This window comes from Anomaloglossus baeobatrachus, chromosome 7 (assembly GCF_048569485.1).
Source record: "Anomaloglossus baeobatrachus isolate aAnoBae1 chromosome 7, aAnoBae1.hap1, whole genome shotgun sequence".
Classification (NCBI taxonomy): Eukaryota; Metazoa; Chordata; class Amphibia; order Anura; family Aromobatidae; genus Anomaloglossus; species Anomaloglossus baeobatrachus.
Window position 1 is genome coordinate 241094687 of NC_134359.1, and position 21761 is coordinate 241116447.

At 51.0% G+C, this 21761-nt stretch overlaps 1 protein-coding gene across 1 annotated transcript in view; it reads right to left on the bottom strand.

Annotated features, from left to right (window-relative positions):
• SMG1 (SMG1 nonsense mediated mRNA decay associated PI3K related kinase) overlaps positions 1-21761 on the bottom strand; it is a 468962-nt gene that overhangs the window by 423666 nt on the left and 23535 nt on the right. Inside the window, exons 2-4 of the mRNA XM_075319739.1 lie at positions 15432-15589; positions 12472-12621; positions 11329-11465 (exon numbers count right to left, since the gene is read on the bottom strand). Of these exons, the coding sequence (XP_075175854.1) occupies positions 11329-11465; positions 12472-12621; positions 15432-15589 (445 nt within the window). The remainder of the gene's footprint in view (positions 1-11328; positions 11466-12471; positions 12622-15431; positions 15590-21761) is intronic.

Below are 21761 nucleotides of genomic sequence, written 5' to 3' on the forward strand. Positions count from 1 at the left end.
TTGGGAGACCCAGACAATTGGGTGTATAGCTTCTGCCTCCGGAGGCCACACAAAGTATTACACTTAAAAGTGTAAAGCCCCTCCCCTTCTGCCTATACACCCCCCGTGCCTCACGGGCTCCTCAGTTTTGGTGCAAAAGCAAGAAGGAGGAAAAGTTATAAATTGGTTTAAAGTAAATTCAGTCCGAAGAAATTTCGGAGAACTGAAACCATTGAACATGAACAACATGTGTACACAAAGAACAACAGCCCGAAGGGAACAGGGGCGGGTGCTGGGTCTCCCAATTGGAGCTAGAAGAAAAGGAATTTACGGTAAGTAAACAAAATTCCCTTCTTCTTTGTCGCTCCATTGGGAGACCCAGACAATTGGGACGTCCAAAAGCAGTCCCTGGGTGGGTAAAGTAAAACCTCGAAATAGAGCCGTAAAACGGCCCCTTCCTACAGGTGGGCAACCGCCGCCTGAAGGACCTGCCTTCCTAGGCTGGCATCTGCCGAAGCATAGGTATGCACCTGATAGTGTTTCGTGAAAGTGTGCAGGCTCGACCAGGTAGCTGCCTGACACACCTGCTGAGCCATAGCCTGGTGCCGCAAAGCCCAGGACGCACCCACGGCTCTGGTAGAATGGGCCCTTAGCCCTGAGGGAACCGGAAGCCCAGCAGATCGGTAAGCTTCGAGAATAGGTTCCTTGATCCACCGAGCCAGGGTTGATTTGGAAGCCTGTAACCCTTTACGCTGGCCAGCGACAAGGACAAAGAGTGCCTCCGAGCGGCGCAGGGGCGCCGTACGAGAAATGTAGAGTCTGAGTGCTCTCACCAGATCTAACAAGTGCAAATCCCTTTCACATTGGTGAACTGGATGAGGACAAAAAGAGGGTAAGGAGATATCCTGATTGAGATGAAAGGGGGATACCACCTTAGGGAGAAATTCCGGAACCGGACGCAGAACCACCTTGTCCTGGTGAAACACCAGGAAAGGGGCTTTGCATGACAGCGCTGCTAGCTCAGACACTCTCCGAAGTGATGTGACTGCTACTAGGAAGGCCACTTTCTGCGAAAGGCGTGAGAGAGGAATATCCCTCATTGGCTCGAAAGGTGGTTTCTGAAGAGCCATCAGCACCCTGTTCAGATCCCAGGGTTCTAACGGCCGCTTGTAAGGAGGGACTATGTGACAAACCCCCTGCAGGAACGTGCGTACCTGTGGAAGTCTGGCTAGGCGCTTCTGAAAGAACACAGAGAGCGCTGAGACTTGTCCCTTAAGGGAGCCGAGCGACAAACCTTTTTCCAATCCGGATTGAAGGAAGGAAAGAAAAGTGGGCAAGGCAAATGGCCAGGGAGAAAAACCCTGATCAGAGCACCAAGATAAGAATATCCTCCACGTCCTGTGGTAGATCTTGGCTGACGTTGGTTTCCTAGCCTGTCTCATAGTGGCAATGACCTCTTGAGATAACCCTGAAGACGCTAGGATCCAGGACTCAATGGCCACACAGTCAGGTTGAGGGCCGCAGAATTCAGATGGAAAAACGGTCCTTGAGACAGCAAGTCTAGTGCCCACGGTTGGCCCACCGTGAGATGCCACAGATCCGGGTACCACGACCTCCTCGGCCAGTCTGGAGCGACGAGGATGGCGCGGCGGCAGTCGGACCTGATCTTGCGTAACACTCTGGGCAACAGTGCCAGAGGAGGAAACACATAAGGGAGTTGAAACTGCGACCAATCCTGAACTAAAGCGTCTGCCGCCCGAGCTCTGTGATCTTGAGACCGTGCCATGAATGTCGGGACCTTGTGGTTGTGCCGGGACGCCATTAGGTCGACGTCCGGCATCCCCCAGCGGCAACAGATCTCCTGAAACACGTCCGGGTGAAGGGACCATTCCCCTGCGTCCATGCCCTGGCGACTGAGAAAGTCTGCTTCCCAGTTTTCTACGCCCGGGATGTGAACTGCGGATATGGTGGAGGCTGTGGCTTCCACCCATAGCAGAATCTGCCGGACTTCCTGGAAGGCTTGCCGACTGCGTGTTCCGCCTTGGTGGTTGATGTATGCCACCGCTGTGGAGTTGTCCGACTGAATTCGGATCTGCTTGCCTTCCAGCCACGGCTGGAACGCCTTTAGGGCAAGATACACTGCCCTTATCTCCAGAACATTGATCTGAAGGGAGGACTCTGGCTGAGTCCAAGTACCCTGAGCCCTGTGGTGGAGAAAAACCGCTCCCCACCCTGACAGGCTCGCGTCCGTCGTGACCACAGCCCAGGATGGGGGCAGGAAGGATTTCCCCTTCGACAGAGAAGTGGGAAGAAGCCACCACTGAAGGGAAGCCTTGGCTGCCCGAGAAAGGGAGACGTTCCTGTCGAGGGACGTCGACTTCCTGTCCCATTTGCGGAGAATGTCCCATTGAAGTGGACGCAGATGAAACTGCGCAAAAGGAACTGCCTCCATTGCTGCTACCATCTTCCCTAGGAAGTGCATGAGGCGCCGCAAGGGGTGTGACTGGCCTTGAAGGAGAGATTGCACCCCTGTCTGTAGTGAACGCTGTTTGTCCAGCGGAAGCTTCACTATCGCTGAGAGAGTATGAAACTCCATGCCAAGATATGTCAATGATTGGGTCGGTGTCAGATTTGACTTTGGAAAATTGATGATCCACCCGAAACTCTGGAGAGTCTCTAGAGCAATGCTCAGGCTGTGTTGGCATGCCACTTGAGAGGGTGCCTTGACAAGCAGATCGTCTAAGTAAGGGATCACCGAGTGTCCCTGAGAGTGCAGAACTGCTACTACTGTTGCCATGACCTTGGTGAAGACCCGTGGGGCTGTCGCCAAGCCAAAAGGCAGTGCCACGAACTGAAGGTGTTGGTCCCCTATGGCGAAACGCAGGAAGCGCTGATGCTCTGGAGCAATCGGTACGTGGAGATAAGCATCTTTGATGTCTATTGATGCCAGGAAATCTCCTTGGGACATTGAGGCGATGACGGAGCGGAGCGATTCCATCCGGAACCGCCTGGTTTTTACATGTTTGTTGAGCAGTTTTAGGTCCAGAACAGGACGGAAGGATCCGTCCTTTTTCGGCACCACGAACAAGTTGGAGTAAAAACCGTGACCCTGTTGCTGAAAAGGAACAGGGATCACCACTCCTTCTGCCTTCAGAGTGCACACCGCCTGAAGAAGAGCATCGGCTCGCTCGGGGGGCGGAGATGTTCTGAAGAACCGAGTCGGAGGACGAGAGTTGAACTCTATCCTGTAACCGTGAGACAGAATGTCTCTCACCCAACGGTCTTTTACCTGTGGCAGCCAGGCGTCGCAAAAGCAGGAAAGCCTGCCACCGACCGAGGATGCGGTGTGAGGAGGCCGAAAGTCATGAGGAGGCCGCTTTGGGAGCGGTTCCCCCGGCGGTCTTTTTAGGACGTGACTTAGACCGCCATGAATCGGAGTTCCTCTGATCCTTCTGAGGCCTTTTGGACGAGGAGAATTGAGACCTGCCCGCGGACCAAAAGGACCGAAAGCTCGATTGTACCTTCCGTGGTTGAGGTCTGTTTGGTTTGGACTGGGGTAAGGATGAGTCCTTTCCCTTGGATTGTTTAATGATTTCATCCAATCGCTCACCAAAACAGACGGTCGCCAGAAAATGGCAAACCGGTTAAGAACTTTTTGGAAGCAGAGTCTGCCTTCCATTCACGTAGCCACATGGCCCTGCGGACTGCCACCGAATTGGCGGATGCTACCGCCGTACGGCTCGCAGAGTCCAGGACAGCATTAATGGCGTAGGACGCAAACGCCGACGCCTGAGAGGTTAAGGACACCACTTGCGGAGCAGACGTACGTGTGACTGCATTAATCTGCGCATGACAAGCTGAGATAGCTTGGAGTGCCCATACGGCTGCGAATGCTGGAGCAAAAGACGCGCCGATAGCTTCATAGATGGATTTCAACCAGAGCTCCATCTGTCTGTCAGTGGCATCTTTGAGTGAAGCCCCATCTTCCACTGCAACTATGGATCTAGCCGCCAGTCTGGAGACTGGAGGATCCACCTTGGGACACTGAGCCCAGCCCTTGACAACGTCAGGGGGGGAAGGGATAACGTGTATCCTTAAGGCGCTTGGAAAAACGCTTATCTGGACAAGCTCGGTGTTTCTGGACTGCCTCTCTGAAGTCAGAGTGATCCAGAAACGTACTCAATGTACGCTTGGGAAACCTGAAACGGAATTTCTCCTGCTGAGAAGCTGACTCCTCAATTGGAGGAGCTGGGGGAGAAATATCCAACACCTGATTGATGGTCGCTATAAGGTCATTCACTATGGCGTCACCTTCAGGTGTATCTAGGTTGAGAGCGGCCTCAGGATCAGAATCCTGATCTGCTACCTCCGCTTCATCATCCAGAGAGTCCTCCTGCTGAGACCCTGAACACTGTGATGAAGTCGAGGGAATTTCCCAGTGAGCCCGCTTAGGCGGCCTGGGACTGCGGTCCGTGTCAGAGACCTCACCCTGGGACCTAAGGGTCACCCCAGGAGCACTTTGCTGCTCCAACTGAGGGGGGCCTGGGGTCAATGATTCAACAGTGCCCGTGGCCTGAGTCACCGGTCTGGACTGTAAGGCTTCTAGTATCTTAGCAGACCATTTATCCATACTCTCAGACAGTTTGTCAGCAAATACTGCAAACTCCGTCCCTGTCACCTGGACAGTGGTAGCAGGTGGTTCCACCTGGGCCACCAGTAGCAGAGGCTCCGGCTGAGTAAGTGCCACAGGGGCCGAGCATTGCACACAATGAGGATCGGTGGAACCTGCCGGTAGTATAGCCGCACATGAGGTACAGGTTGCAAAGTAAGCCTGTGCTTTGGCACCCTTGCTTTTTGCGGACGACATGCTGTTGTCTCCTCTGAGTACAATCCAGGAGGGTATATAGCCAAAAATCAACAGTGCGACCGTACAGTGTAAATGTATAGCATATAAGCATATATATATATGTACACTTCGGCACTCAGTGGGGCCAGCACCCAGGTGCTGCTTACCGACCGCTCAAAGCGGTTGTGTGATCACCAGATTCCCTGCCTGGGCCTCCCAGAGCCGTGTTGTCTCTCCTCTCCAGCGTCAGAAGTGCTGACAGGAATGGCTGCCGGCGTTCTGTGGGGAGGAGGGGGCCGTGGGCGTGCCCTAGAAAGTGCGGGAATCTGATGCCCCACTGTGCTGAGTGAGGGGGGAGGAGGATACAAAGTATGCTCCAGCCCTCAGCGCTGACGTCCTGTGCAGCGTCCCGCCCTTCCCCTGACTGGCAGGCCTGGGGGCGGGAATATGCGATACTAGGCCGCAAAAGCCGGGGACTAAAGTTATAAGCGCGGCCGGCAAATAAGCGCGGCCGGCGCGGTAGTCCCCGGCGCACTAACACACCCAGCAGTGCTGCAGTGTGTATGGCACAAGCGCTCCATGCGCGGTCCCCCAGGGGGACACAGAGTACCTCACAGTAGCAGGGACTTGTCCCTGACGATACCCGGCTCCTGTCCAGCAGATTCCCCAGGGGCTGCGGAGGGAGCACGGTCCCAGTGCCTGGAGACCGATTAGGATCCCACTTCACCCAGAGCCCATTAAGGGATGGGGAAGGAAAACAGCATGTGGCTCCTGCCTATGTACCCGCAATGGGTACCTCAACCTTAACAGCACCGCCGACCAGAGTGGGGTGAGAAGGGAGCATGCTGGGGGCCCTGTTATGGGCCCTCTTTTCTTCCATCCGACATAGTCAGCAGCTGCTGCTGACTAAGATGTGGAGCTATGCGTGGATGTCAGCCTCCTTCGCACAAAGCATAAAAACTGAGGAGCCCGTGAGGCACGGGGGGTGTATAGGCAGAAGGGGAGGGGCTTTACACTTTTAAGTGTAATACTTTGTGTGGCCTCCGGAGGCAGAAGCTATACACCCAATTGTCTGGGTCTCCCAATGGAGCGACAAAGAAATGAAGCTGGAGCGTGCACAGATGAGATCTTGAGCCGAAAGCTCCATCAGTGCACGCGCTAACTCAGAGCGCCATTATTTTGAAGTCCGCACTGCCGATATTTTCAGGATGGCCACCGCAGCACCAGCACAGCACTCGGCCTGCAGGCACAGCAACAGCACAGCAACAGCACAGCAACAGCACACCAACAGCACACCAACAGCACACCAACATTGCTCCTGCGACCCCTGTCCACCATGCCCGGTGAGCAACATTTGGATTATAAGACGCACCCCTCATTTTCCTCCCAATTTTTTGGGAGGAAAAAAGAATTTTGTTTACATACCGTAAATTCTTTTTCTTATAGTTCCGTATTGGGAGACCCAGACATTGGGTGTTTAGCTTCTGCCTCCGGAGGACACACAAAGTACTACACTAAAAAGTGTAGCTCCTCCCCCTGAGCTTATACACCCCCTGGTGAGCAGATCCAGCCAGTTTAGTGCAAAAGCTGAAGGAGAATAGCCACCCACAAGTAGAACAGAGCAAGAGCCGGAACAACCGGAGACTCTGTCCACGACAACAGCCGGTGATAACACACGGAACAAGAAAATTGCCAACAGGCAACAGGGAGAAAGCTGGGTCTCCCAATACGGAACTATAAGAAAAAGAATTTACGGTAAGTAACAAAATTCTCTTTTTCTTTATCGTTCCTTTGGGAGACCCAGACCATGGGACGTTCCAAAGCTGTCCCTGGGTGGGAATAAACAGAAAAACTAAGAAGTAGGCGGAGCCTAACTTCACAAATGGGCGACAGCCGACTGAAGGATGCGTCTGCCCAAGCTCGCATCTGCCGAAGCATGAGCATGCACTTGGTAGTGCTTCGAAAAGGTATGCAGGCTAGTCCAAGTGGCAGCTTGACTGACTTGTTGAGCCGTAGCCTGGTGCCTAAAAGCCCAAGAGGCACCGACAGCTCTAGTCGAATGTGCCTTGATCCCCGACGGGGGAGGCACCTGAGTACTCTGGTAGGCGCCCGAAATGGTCGATCTAATCCAACGGGCTAAGGTCGGCTTAGAAGCAGAGAGACCCTTGCGCCGACCTGTGGTTAGCACAAAAAGAGAAGTGCACCGCCTAAGTGCAGCAGTGCGAGACACATAGATCCGGAGAGCACGCACCAGATCCAGAGTATGCAGCGCTTTTTCAAAGCGATGAACAGGAACCGGACAAAAGGAAGGTAGGGTAAAGTCCTGGTTAAGGTGGAAAGGAGAGACCACCTGAGGAAGAAAGTCCGGAGTCGGACGGAGAACCACCTTGTCTTGATGAAAAACCAAAAAAGGTGACTCCGAAGAGAGCGCAGCCAAATCAGAGACTCTCCTGAGGGAAGTAAAGGCCACCAGAAAGGCCACTTTCTGTGAAAGACGATACAAGGAAACTTCCCTAAGAGGCTCAAAGGGGGGTTTCTGCAAAACCGTGAGAACCAAATTAAGGTCCCAGGGATCCAAGGGCCGCCGATAAGGCGGAATGATGTGAGACACGTCCTGCATGAAGGTGCGGACCTGAGCCAGCCGAGCGAGACGCCGCTGGAACAGAACTGACAGAGCTGAGACTTGTCCCTTGAGAGAGAGTTGAGGGACAGTCCTAGCTGCAGACCGGACTGTAGAAAAGACAGAAGGGTCGGCAAGGAGAAAGGCCAAGGAGGATGGTCGGTAGAGCGACACCAGGATAGGAAAATTCTCCAAATCCTGTGATAGATCTTAGCGGAGGAAGACTTACGGGCCCGAGTCATAGTGGAGAGGACTTCAGGAGGAATACCAGAAGCCGTCAAAATCCAGGACTCAAGAGCCACAGAATTCAGGCGGAAAAACGGACCTTGCGAGAGCAGGTCTGGACGGTCTGGGAGATGCCACGGCATCTCTACGGACAGATGGAGCAGGTCTGGATACCAAGCTCGCCTGGGCCAGTCCGGTGCAATGAGGATGACTCGACAGCCCTCCATTCTGATCTTGCGCAGGACTCTGGGCAAGAGAGCTAGAGGGGGAAACACGTAGGACAGACGAAACTGGGACCAGTCTTGAACCAGAGCGTCCGCAGCGAAGGCCTGAGGATCGTGGGAGCGAGCCACGTAAACAGGAACTTTGTTGTTGTGACGGGATGCCAATAGGTCCACGTCCGGAGTGCCCCATTTGCGGCAGATTGACTGAAACACTGCCGGGTGCAGGGACCACTCGCCACCGTCCACGGTTTGACGGCTGAGATAATCTGCCTCCCAGTTTTCCACGCCTGGGATGTGGACTGCGGATATGGTGGACTTGGAGTCCTCCACCCATTGAAGGATGCGTTGTACCTCCAACATTGCCAGGCGGCTGCGTGTCCCGCCTTGGTGATTGACGGAGGCAACCGCTGTCGCGTTGTCTGACTGGACTCGAATGTGCCTGCCCGCCAATAGGTGGTGAAAAGCTAGAAGAGCTAGAAGCACGGCTCTGGTTTCCAGCACATTGATTGAAAGGGCTGACTCGGACGGAGTCCAAGTGCCCTGCGCTCTGTGGTGGAGACATACCGCTCCCCAGCCGGATAGACTGGCATCCGTGGTGAGGATCACCAAGGACGGGGCCAGGAAGGAGCGCCCCTGGGACAGAGAGAGGGGCCGAAGCCACCACTGAAGAGAGCTCCTGGTCTGTGGCGACAGAGCCACTAGCCTGTGTAAGGAGGAAGGCCGCTTGTCCCAACAGCGGAGAATGTCCAGCTGCAGGGGGCGCAGATGGAACTGGGCAAAGGGGACAGCTTCCATTGACGCCACCATCTGACCCAGCACCTGCATGAGGTGCCTGATGGAATGACGGCGGGGCCTCAGCAGAGAGCGCACTGCCAGTTGGAGGGACTGCTGTTTGTTTAAGGGCAACTTCACAAGTGCCGGCAAAGTCTCGAACTGCATCCCTAGGTACGTGAGACTCTGGGTCGGAGTCAGAGTGGATTTGGGAAGATTGACCAGCCACCCGAATTGGGCTAGAGTGGCGAGAGTGAGCGAAACACTCCGCTGACAGTCTGCGCTGGATGAAGCCTTGACTAGAACGTCGTAGTCGTAGTCACGAGGAGGCTGCCTTAGTGGCAGCACCTCCTGCCGTCTTCTGTGGACGCGCTTTTGGGCGCCAGTTGGATTTCTGGTCCTTGGCTGAGTTAGTGGACGAGGCCGAAGGCTTAGAGGACGACCAGTTGGAGGAACGAAAGGAACGAAACCTCGACTGATTCCTACCCTGGGCAGGTTTCCTGGCTTTGGTTTGTGGCATGGAAGTACTCTTCCCGCCAGTAGCTTCCTTAATAATTAGCAAGGTACTTCTTAGAAGAAGAATCTGCCTTACACTCTCGAAGCCACAAGATCCTGCGGATAGCGAGGGAATTAGCCGAAGCCACCGCAGTGCGGTGAGAAGCCTCCAGCATGGCAGACATGGCATAGGATGAAAAGGCTGAAGCTTGGGAAGTCAAGGCAACCATTTCGGGCATAGATTCCCTGGAGAGGGAATGCATCTCCTCTAGAGAAGCAGATATGGCTTTGAGAGCCCACACTGCTGCAAAAGTCGGGGAAAACGACGCCCCCGCCGCTTCACGGATTTGGCCAGAAGGTCAATCTGGCGGTCAGTGGAATCCTTAAGGGAGGTGCCATCAGCCACCGACACAACGGTCCGGACTGAGAGCCTAGACACCGGGGGATCTACCTTTGGGGACTGAGCCCACTCCTTCACCACCTCAGGTGGAAAGGGAAAACGGTCATCAGAACCACGCTTCTGGAAGCGTTTGTCAGGACAGGCCCTGGAAATTAATGGAAGCAATCAAGTCACTAAGATCTGAGTCACTTTCGGACAGATCAATGGGGTACATGGAGTTAGCCTCCGAGCTCCCTGTAAAGGCATCCTCCTCATCCTGCGAGTCCGCTCTTGAATCAGAGCCGCGGGAGGAGGAGGGAGAGGGAACCCTACGTCTCTTCTTAGGAGGACGGGGTCTGGGACCTGAGGATGAATCCTCTGTGAGCTCCGGTCCTGAGAGAGCCCTAGCAGCAGAGGCACCCTGTGAGGGGGGGCTGATGCATATTCAGCAAAGTCCTGGACAGAAGTCCCATGGACTCAGCAAAAGACTGGGAGATAGACCTAGAAAAGGATTCTACCCAAGCCGGGGGTTCAGCCACAGGAGCAAGAGCAGCCTGAGAGACCACTGGGGGTGAGACTCCAGGCTGTGGCACCGCCAAGGTAGAGCAGGCATCACAATGTGGATAGGTGCTCAGTTCAGGCAGCAGGAGCTTACATGCAGCGCATACAGAGTAAAGTTTTGGGGCCTTGCTCCTCGTGTGTGACATGCTGCTGGAGTGGGGGCTCTGCCAGAGAATGAACCCCAGAGAGTATATCAGAGGTCCACAACCAGAGCCGGTTGTGGCTTACCAGACCGCTGTGCTGTGCAGAGCGGTGTTGTGTGCCCTCCAGATCCCGAAGCCCGGACCCCCAAACGCAGCACCTCAGCAGGGATGCAGAACGCAGAACAACGCTGAGAGAACTCTGAGAAAATGGCCGCCGGAGCGAAGAGAGCCATAGAGACCTACAGGGGAGGAGACACGCACAGCAGTGGGGAGTGTCCCTCCCCTGTGCAGAACGGCCGCCGGGAGGAGCCGCGCTGTCCCTCTGCATGAGTGACCTGCTAGGGCAGTGAAACGAAACTAGGCCTCCGGCGAAGCCGGGGCCTAAATTTGAGCGGCGAGGCCGACGCGCAGGCACCATCGGCGCGGTTCTCGGGCGACAGCTAGAGAACCCGCCGGAAATGTCAGAAAATACAATAAGCACACTCTCCCCCAACAATAAAGCACAGGGACCCCCAAATATAAACGTCTCAGGTACTTAGCTGCTGAGACGCAGGGCCATGTCCCTGGGGATGAGTGCTCCGGTCCAGCAGGGTCCTGAAGGGCTGCGGATGGAGACCGGTCTCCTGCCAGGCATGGAGACCGTGCTGGCTCCCACTTCAAGCCAGAGCCCAGGAGGGATGGTGAAGGAGGACGGCATGTAAGGCTCCAGCCTAGGAAATCAACCTTACAACACCGCCGACACAGTGGCGTGAGAAGGGACATGCCGGGGGTCCAGACGTGGACCCACAGTTCTTCAAACTCATTCCAAAAGGGAAAAATCATATGAGAATGCATGTGTGGATGTATGCCTCCTGAACACAAAGCGATAAACTGGCTGGGTCTGCTCACCAGGGGGTGTATAAGCTCAGAGGGAGGAGCTACACTTTTTAGTGTAGTACTTTGTGTGTCCTCCGGAGGCAGAAGCTAAACCCCCATGGTCTGGGTCTCCCAAAGGAACGATAAAGAAAGTGCGTTTTATAATCCGAAAAATACGGTCCATGAGTGTTAAAAAGAAAGCCACATTAAGTAGATAGCAGCATTCTCACCATTTTGTTTTCCGGTTGCTGAATAAATTCTTTCAGCTGCTTAACAGTTGCCAGTCTTCGGTCCCTGTCGTCTTCCCGGGTGATCCTCCGTAGAAGATTTGACAGCCGAGACTCATCAGAATAGGACAGCGATCGCTCTAAGGCATAAAGAAGGGATAATGTGAGATAAAGTAGTAAGGCAGCTTTCACATCCGTTTTTTGCTGAGCGGCACAATATGGCGCTTTGCAGAAAAAACGCAACCGTTTTTTTCCCCATAGACTTGCATTAGCGCCGTATTGTGCCGCAAGGCCTTGCGTTGCGTCCGTTTTTTGCTGGATGCGGCATATTTAGCCCATGCGGCGGCCGGATGGAACATTGCCTGGCAAGTTATGTGCGGCGAAATAACCGCATCGCGCCGGATCGGGCGCAATGCGACGCGATTTACAATGCAAGCCTATGGAATCCGGATGCGGCGTCCTGCACCAAAAAACGCATCCAGACGCCGGATGCGGTTTTTTGCACTGTGCATGCTCAGTATCAAGCCGCATCCGTCAAAAAATAAACGGGCCGCATGGAAAAACTTATGCAACGGATCCGTTTTTTCGCCACATTCATTGCATAGGTTTTTGAGCCGGATTGAGACGCACTGCAAAAACCGGATGTGTGAAAGCAGCCTAAGCGACAATCCATAAGTGATCAATGTTACACATACAGTTCAATATGAAAAGGTGCCTAGCATTACAAATCAAACGTGAAAAATGGAAAAGGTTTTCACCAATGGGGCTCTGTGACTGCACCAATGGCTAAAATGTCAAATTTGGCTTGTGCAATTACATGGCAGTGATAGGGAGGGTCCGCCAGCGCCTAGTAGTGTAATAACATCTTGATGATCGATGGTTTGCACCCGGTCAGCACACTGGCATCATCATACAAGAATATAAGCACGATCGGCAAATAAAAGTAAGCGGTGACAAAGGGGACCTAATCAAATTAAAAATACATCAGCAAGATCCATGGACTACAATGGCCGCCATCACCTTAAATAAAGTCTACAGTATATTATTTACCCATAAAATGCACAAAACCAGAAATAAAAGGAATAAAGAAACAAGAGAAGGTGAATATCCCATAAAGGAAGCATCTGTGCACAAGGACGTACGTACCCTGGGATTTCCTCATATCTTTTGTGGCTAAAGCACGGTTTCCATGCTGAACAGTGAAATCAGGGCTCACATTGTTAACCCTCAGCTCTTGCCCCAACGACTTCCGACCAAAAGCATTTTCTCCAGATCCTCCATTAACACTGAAGCTATCTAAAGAGGCAAGAAAAGAGGCAAATTTACTTTCCGATCAATGTTTATGACACCTTACAAAGGAAGATCTAGCTATATCAGCGCTGGGAGAATGGATAAAAGGAATAATCCCCATATTAAAAGTAATCACCCATACATAGGATACATGCCAGCATGCTGATGGCTGGGGTCTGAACAGTGGGACCCTCAACAATCCAGAGAATGGGGCTCTGAACTGCGCAGTCTAAATGCGGCGTTGACCACCACTATGTAGTCTATGGGACTGCCAGAAAGGAGTACAGCGCTCTGCTTTTTTTCAGCAGTCCTATAGGCAATGAGTATACATTCCATCTGGGAGTTTGAGTACTGTTCTTGGGTCCCCAGAGGATGGACCCTACAATCGGCAAGGTATCACCTGTTTTATGCGCTGCACCTTATGTTAGGTTCCCTTTAAAGGGCTATTCCTGTCAGGTGCAATATGCACCCAGATCCATGAGCAGTTCTGGGTGGATATTGCTAATCTCTGCCTAACCGTCCCTGTATCTAGTAGAATACATAGAGAAATCTTTAGAAAAAGTATTTATAAAGATCCTTTATGATATGCTAATGAGGCCAGCGACTAGTTGAAAGAGCGTTAGTTTCCCCGACTACTCCGCCCTCTTAGCATGTTAGCACGCCCACAGGGACATAGTAACATGCTATTCAATGTCCATTGCCCAGCATCATCATCAGCGGTGACACGCGTACCTGTGTCTGTTGACACAGCTTCAGACTCCGGCTTTAGGGTCCGTGTGCAGGATCAGAATGCCTGGAACTTCCGGTGCCGTTTGTACATGTCCTGGCTTCAGAGAGGTCTAGTGTACATAATCGGAAATGTGCCGGGTAATGAGCACTGACCTTAAAGCCAGAGTCTGAAGCAATGACAACGGACACAGGTACGCGTGTCACCACTGATGACACTGGACAATAGGCACTGAATAGCATGTTAGCACTCTCCTGTAGGCGTACTAACATGGAAAGAGGGTGGACTAGTCGGAGGAGCTGATGTCCTTGTGACTAGTCCCAGTGCTCATTAGCATATCATAAAAGATCTTTAGAAACACTTTTCCTAAAGATGTCTTTATCTATGCTGGTTAGGCAGGGATTAGCAATATGTACCCAGAACTGCTCATGGTTCTGAGTGCATATATTAAAGACTGGTTTATTTGGGTTCTCATGAATCTTATTAAGGAATTCTGGGTTAATAGAGGGGGGTCCTCTGTTATAGATCCTCATCTCTCAGCGAGAGTAGACAGAAGTTACAACGAGGGTCTCTTGAGCGGGAGGAACTGTCCTTTCCTACATTACACCACCACACAATTTATCCCTGTATAATGGTTCATGTTCCCTACAGGAATCCTGAAAAATTAAGGAATGTTCACACATTGGTGTTGTATAAACTCAGCTCAGCAACTCTGCTCAAGGTGATGGCACGAGCCGCTGAGCTGAATGATCGGCTGCAGCGCTGATGACAGGAGGTCAGCGCTGCAGACAAAACCCAGACACTGGGACAGGTGGCGAGGACTTCTCGCTGGACCCAAGGAGGGCGAGTAAAGCTCAATTAAAAAAAAAAAAAGCCACTGGGGGACTGCTGGGGTCTATGACACATGCCATGGATGTTCCCATTCAGTCCTATGGATTAAACTAGTTTCACACTTGCGTTAATTACCTTCTGTCGCAATCCGCCCTTTCGGAAAACAGCGGAATCCGTTAACGGATTCCGCTGTTTCCCATAGACTTGTTTGGATGACGGAATGTGACAGAAGTACCTGCGTTGCTTCCGCTGGCTGATGCTGCGTTGCTTCCGCCGGGCGGAAGGAACGCAGCATGTAACGTTTTTTGAGCGGCGGAATCCTTTATTTTTTCACTGTGCATGCTCATTTTTTTTTAATCACAGAAACTTTATTTTGTTTCTCGGTGGCCGAACGATCGGCTGAGCGCCCGGCAGACGGCTTTTGGGAGCGATCGGCTGAGCGCCCGGCAGACGGCTTTTGGGAGCGATCGGCTGAGCGCCCGGCAGCCGGCTTTCGAGAGCGATCAGCTGAGCGCCCGGCAGCCGGCTTTCGAGAGCGATCAGCTGAGCGCCCGGCAGCCGGCTTTCGAGAGCGATCAGCTGAGCGCCCGGCAGCCGGCTTTCGAGAGCGATCAGCTGAGCGCCCGGCAGCCGGCTTTCGAGAGCGATCAGCTGAGCGCCCGGCAGCCGGCTTCGAGAGCGATCAGCTGAGCGCCCGGCAGCCGGCTTTCGAGAGCGATCAGCTGAGCGCCCGGCAGCCGGCTTTCGAGAGCGATCAGCTGAGCGCCCGGCAGCCGGCTTTCGAGAGCGATCAGCTGAGCGCCCGGCAGCCGGCTTTCGAGAGCGATCAGCTGAGCGCCCGGCAGCCGGCTTTTGAGAGCGATCAGCTGAGCGCCCGGCGGCCGGCTTTTGAGAGCGATCAGCTGATCATTCACACAAGTCTGCCGCCAGTAAAACTGTAAAGAAAAAAAAAAAAAAGCAGATTCCGTTGTTTTGTATGATCCGTTACGCCACTATATGCAACGCATCCGTTGCATCCGTCACACAACGCAATGCAACAGATGACATTCAACGCAAGTGTGAAACTAGCCTAAAACAGAACATGTAGCACCCAATAAAAAAAAAAAAAAAAAAAAAAATGGGGCATCGACTTTTACAACAAGAGTCTCTGATACAAACGCGAATGTACAGCAGCCATTACAGCCACCATGACTCAATGGAATGATAATGATGGCCGACCAGAGAAGGCTGCCATCGCTGTCACGGGCGGTGTCCGTACCTTCCTCTTCATTGTGCACCTCAGTATGGACCCTGGCATCGTCATGCTTTTGTCGCCCAGCTGAATTTGGAGTGTGTGATCCATAGGAGGCAGAATTGCCCCGATCTCTGGATGTGGAGTATTTTAGATTGTCGTGGTCAGATGAAGCACTATCAGATCTACAGAGAAAAGAAAACACAGATGAGTGAGTCACGATTCCATATTTCTGAATATATTATAGCGGTGATATAAATGCCCCAATGGTTAGTGTTTGCTCTATACACGGACGCAACAGGAGCAAGTTTTCTTAGTTTTAAAAGATGGAAATTGTTCAAAAGTTGCAATAAAAGCTTTGTGCTAATTGTATAAGGTAATTTTTTCTTATTGGCAAATTCCCACTAAAAAGGAATAAAATGGGGGTGTCTTGTCCACTATTCAGAAACACCTCCGATGTAGATTGCAAGAAGCATTGAGCCCAATGAATGGCTGCAGCCGCTTAACAGGTTGTGTCGGTGAGGGTCAGTAAAGCGCAGAGTAAGGTGAACTCAGTGACCAGGTAAAGTTACCTGCGGTCATAGGTGGAGGACCGCAGAAACCTCCAGCTGTGACCATAACTAACCTGAGGGACGTCACCGCTGATCGCTGGGGCTCAGTCTCTGCCTGAAGTTCACAGCAGGCAGTCGTGTTCTATGGCCACCCCGTCACTTCAGATGTAGCAGAGCCGTGATTGTCGTGGGACCTCGTGTTGAGTACACTGGACCTTCAGGGGTATTTTGGGGGGGTTAATAAAGTGGTGAAAGAGGGTGGGATTTTTTTGTCTTTTATTTCAAATAAAGGATTTTTTCAGTGTTTGTTTAGTACTTTTCACTTACAGATCAGTAATGGGGGTGGTTTTATAGACCCTCCCTATTATTAATCTAGGACTTAGTGGCAGCTGTGGGCTGTTATTAACCCCTTATTACCCCGAATGCCACCGCACCAGGGCAAATCGGGAAGAGCCGGATAAGGCCGGCTTCACATCAGTGGTATTCTGCCGCAATGCCGGATCCGTCAGAAATGCGGTACAGTTCAATACAGTTAAATGGAATCACGGCAAGATAAGGTCACATGTGATCACATGCGGCTGCATGTGATCTTAACTTGCCGCGATTCCATTTAACTGTATTGAACTGTACCGCATTTCTGATGGATCCAACATTGCGGAAGAATATCGCTGATGTGCGCGCAACCTGAAGTTCCCGGATTGTCACATCTAATGAATGCGACAATCCTGGGCGGCTGTAGGCTGCTATTCTAAGCTGGGGGGAGCCCAATAAGCATTGGTTTCCCCAGTCTGAGAATACCAGCCCCCAGCTGTTGGGCTTTATCATGGCTAGGTATGAAAATTGGGGGGAATGCAGACTGCGTTTTAAATTATTTATTTAAAAAAATAACAAAAAACGCATGTGATTCCTCTTATTTGGATACACAGCCAAGATAACCGCACGGCTGGGGGCTGTAGCCAGTAGCCGTATGCTTTATCTGTGCTTTGTATCATAATATAGGGGGACCTTAGACCAATTTTTATTTTTATACTATGATATAAACACACAGTGCGACTGCTGCCAATCACAGGTGCTAAGGGTGGGGTGCTGTCTGACTACAACCATTCACAGACACCGATGGGCGGGGAAAGCAGTGAATATGTATGAGGCTAATAAGTGGCCCCGGAAGTAGAATGAGCAACAGCAGTTACAGAAGAGTGACCCATGGCCCTCATTATATTTGATTTTTCCTTGTTTGGTGGCACACTGGGCAGGGAGACTCCCTGCAGCAAAATATAGGCCACCCGCCGCTTCTTGCCTAGCGTTTGCTCTATGAGTCAGGTGGTGAAAAATGTAAACAAGCCACCCGTATCACAGGTATCCGGATCGCCTGGAGGGGCAAGGGATTATTTTAATTGTCTCAACACAGTGAGACAGATAAGGGACACAATAAAGGGGTTCATAATTGGCAGGTGTTAGAGAGGACATGGAACAGGCACTAAATCAATGAGTTAATTGGAGGTGGGAAGGAGAGAACATAGGACAGGGACTGGTAATTTAATGGAGAGTCACACTGCTTAATTAATTTCTATTTATTGGTCAGAGGAAAAGTGGCTAATCATATATGGTTAATGGTGCGTGGCTAATTGTATATTAATGTGTGGTCCATTTTTGTATTCAGGGGAACAGTGTGGGGGATTTGTTACTCAGGAGACAAATGTGTATATATGTGCACGCTCATCCATACATTCATACACGTACATAGGTTATATGTGACCTTGAGATTTTCAACACCACATTGTGATAAGTTGTGGCTGGAAGACGTCGACATGAAGGTTTGACCGGATGAAGCACAGAAAGCGATTAATTCATAGGAGACATCGGCAGTAAGTCACTGGATGTAAATACTTATTCTATAGCTATACTGTATGACTTACAGAGATGGGAGTAATACTCGTTTGTACACAGCCTCACTTGTGGACAGCGCCATCTTTTATTGCAGTGTCCTCCTTTATTATGTAGAACATTGTTCTCTTATTACACAGAATCCTCTGTTGGAATCTATAATACTGCCCCTTATTAAACAGCATGCTCGCTTGCCATGTATAGTAATGTATAGTGCCATTCCTTATTACATAGTGTCCGCTATTGTTATTTATAGCACCCGCTCTTTATTACAGTGGCCTCTTGTTGCCAGCGGTTCTTTGCTGGATCTGTTCTAGCGGATAATTACTGGACATGTGACTTTAAACTAAGTCGACAGTTTCCCTATATGTTGTGCCTTAAAGAGAATCTGTCACCAGGTATTTGCTACCTAACCCGAGAGCAGCATGATGCAGGGGCAGAGACCCCAATTCCTGAGATGTGTCACTTACTGAGCTCCTAGTTTCAGTTTTGTTAAAATCCCTGTTTAATCTGCTACTGATCTATCAGGTCTCTGTATAACCCCGCCCACTTCACTGATTGGCAGCTTTCTGCCCATACACAGTGCACAGGAAGCTGCCAATCAATAATGGGGGTGAGGTTATACAGAGCTCATGAATATGCTGGACTACCTGGCAGCACGCCAACTAGTCCTGTAATGATAATCTACTGCTAATAAATCTGTGATTTTATCAAAACTAAAGAAAGCAGCCCAGTAAGTGACATCTCTGGAATCAGGGTCTCTGCCTATACGTTATGCTGCTCTTAGGATAGGTAGCAAAAGTCTGTTCACAGATTCTCTATCAGACAACACATAAGCTAGTTATACGTTTACAGCACCACTCCAGTATTTTTTATATTTCACCATCGGGGTGGTATCACTAATACATTTTACCTGCCACCAGTAATATAGTTTCCAGCCGCTGTTTTCTGCACTACTCAGCCCCGCTCCGATCGTTTTCCACCATCCTGACTGACCAGAAGGCAGAGGTAACAGTTATAAGCTATCATAAGTCTATGAAAGCCTCCTTCCGGTTCTCATAGACTTACATTGAGAAGTGAACCCTGGCTGGACCAGACGTCAGAAGTGATGTCACAAGTGCTCAACACAAGTCTACGTAAATAGGGGTGGAAGGGGTTAAATTGCCGCGCTGCTATGTAATAAAGATGAATGCTAGATCTTCGATATGTGACTTTATTCAACGCAGTTTGGAGCAACCTCCTTCATCAGAATCATCACAGGTAAATGTGATGATCCTGATGAAGGAGGTTGCTCTGAAAAGTGTTGAATAAAGTCACTTCTCGACGATCCAGCATTCATCTGTATTGCAGAGCAGCGCGGCAATTTAACCCTTTCCACCCCTATTTGCGATCACAAAGTATCTTTGATACAGGGAGCTGCAGCAGCTGTTTCTCCAAAAGTCTTCCTGCTGGTTATGTCTAGATCTGAAAATAAGGAGCGCTGATAGTGTAACACCAAAGGAGATCAGTGAGGTATACCTGAAGAATTATACACTCACCTGGATCAGTTGTGACAGTCACTAGTGCGCATGAGATAATGGCGTCTGCTGCAGCCCCACGTGGATGAGCATATAAGATAGGATAGGGAAGGGGTTAATGCCGCGCATCAGCCAAATGAAGACGTATAGTGTTGATGAAGTTTTTCTTTTATTCCATAGGTCTACGCGTTTCAAGGTAAAACCTCTTCCTCAGGACCAATGTATCAACAACAAGTCAGGACCAATGTATCAACTTGTTGTTGATACATTGGTCCTGAGGAAGAGGTTTTACCTTGAAACGCGTAGACCTATGGAATAAAAGAAAAACTTCAGCACTATACGTCTTCATTTGGCTGATGCGCGGCATTAACCCCTTCCCTATCCTATCTTATATGCTGGTTATGTCTGACACAACCCCACCAGGTGAGCAAAACCTTAAGCTGGGGTCACACATAGCAACGCAGCAGCGATCACAATGGGCGACCTGACCTGATCAGGATCGCTGCTGCTTCGCTACATGGTCGCTGGTGAGCTGTCAAACAGGCAGATCTCACCAGCGACCAGTGACCAGCCAGCAGCGACGCGAGGAAGTGATGCTGCCCTTGGTAACTAAGGTAAATATCAGGTAACCAAGGAAAGCCCTTTCCTTGGTTACCCGATATTTACCTTTGTTACTAGCGTCCGCCGCTCTCACGCTGCCAGTGCCGGCTCCCTGCACACGTAGCTGGAGTACACATCGGGTAATTAACCCCATGTGTACTCTGGCTATGTGTGCAGGGAGCCGGCACTGGCAGCGTGAGAGCGGCGGACGCTAGTAACGAAAGTAAATATCGGGTAACCAAGGAAAGGGCTTCTTGGTTACCCGATATTTACCCTGGTTACAGCTTACCGCAGCTGCCAAAAGCCGCCTCCCTGCTCCCTGCAGTTCGTCGCTCTCTCGCTGTCACACACAGCGATGTGTGCTTCACAGCGGGAAAGCAACGTCCAAAAAATGAAGCTGGACATTCAGCAACAAGTGGCGACCTCACAGCAGGGGCCAGCTCATTGGTGGACGTCACACACAGCGACGGGACGTCGCTGCTACGTCACAGAAAATGGTGACTTAGCAGTGATGTCGTCACTATGTGTGACACCACCTTTAATCACAGGTTCACCGCGTCTCACAGATAAGACCCCATTCTTGCACTTTTTGTTTTCCTATATCCAATACAAGTCTACGAGAGCCAAAAAGAGGCTTTCATAGACTTATAATGAGTTATGACCGCCGACGTGCTCCATGAAACACTAGACCTGTTGGCAGGTCACAGGAGACCGACCAGAGTGACGATAGATGGTTATGCATCAGACGGGGGGGCTTACAAATAAAGCTCCACTCCAGCGGTACAATAAAAAAAAAAAAAAAAAATACTGCAGTGCTGATTTTATATTCACAAATGCAATGAGAGAATTTGCCACATAAAAGAAGGGAATTTTGTTACTTACCGTAAATTCCTTTTCTTCTAGCTCCTATTGGGAGACCCAGACGATTGGGTGTATAGCTACTGCCTCCGGAGGCCACACAAAGCATTACACTAAAAAGTGTAAGGCCCCTCCCCTTCTGGCTATACACCCCCCGTGGGATCACGGGATGCTCAGTTTTAGTGCTAAAGCAAGAAGGAGGAAAGCCAATAACTGGTTTAAACAAATTCACTCCGAAGTAACGTCGGAGAACTGAAAACCGTTCAACATGAACAACATCATGTACCCGAAAAAAACAAAAATCCCGAAGGACAACAGGGCGGGTGCTGGGTCTCCCAATAGGAGCTAGAAGAAAAGGAATTTACGGTAAGTAACAAAATTCCCTTCTTCGGCGCTCCATTGGGAGACCCAGACGATTGGGACGTCCAAAAGCAGTCCCTGGGTGGGTAAAGAAATACCTCATGTTAGAGCTGCAAGACAGCCCTCCCCTATGGGGAGGCAACTGCCGCCTGCAGGACTCTTCTACCTAGGCTGGCGTCCGCCGAAGCATAGGTATGCACCTGATAATGTTTGGTGAAAGTGTGCAGACTCGACCAGGTAGCTGCCTGGCACACCTGTTGAGCCGTAGCCTGGTGTCGTAATGCCCAGGACGCACCCACGGCTCTGGTTGAGTGGGCCTTTAGCCCTGAAGGAACCGGAAGCCCAGCAGAACGGTAGGCTTCAAGAATTGGTTCTTTGATCCATCTAGCCAGGGTGGCTTTGGAAGCCTGCGACCCTTTGCGCTTACCAGCGACAAGGACAAAGAGTGCATCGGAGCGGCGCAGAGGCGCCGTGCGGGAAATGTAGATTCTGAGTGCTCTCACCAGATCTAACAAATGTAAATCCTTCTCATACCGATGAACTGCATGAGGATAAAAGGAAGGCAGGGAGATATCCTGATTTAGATG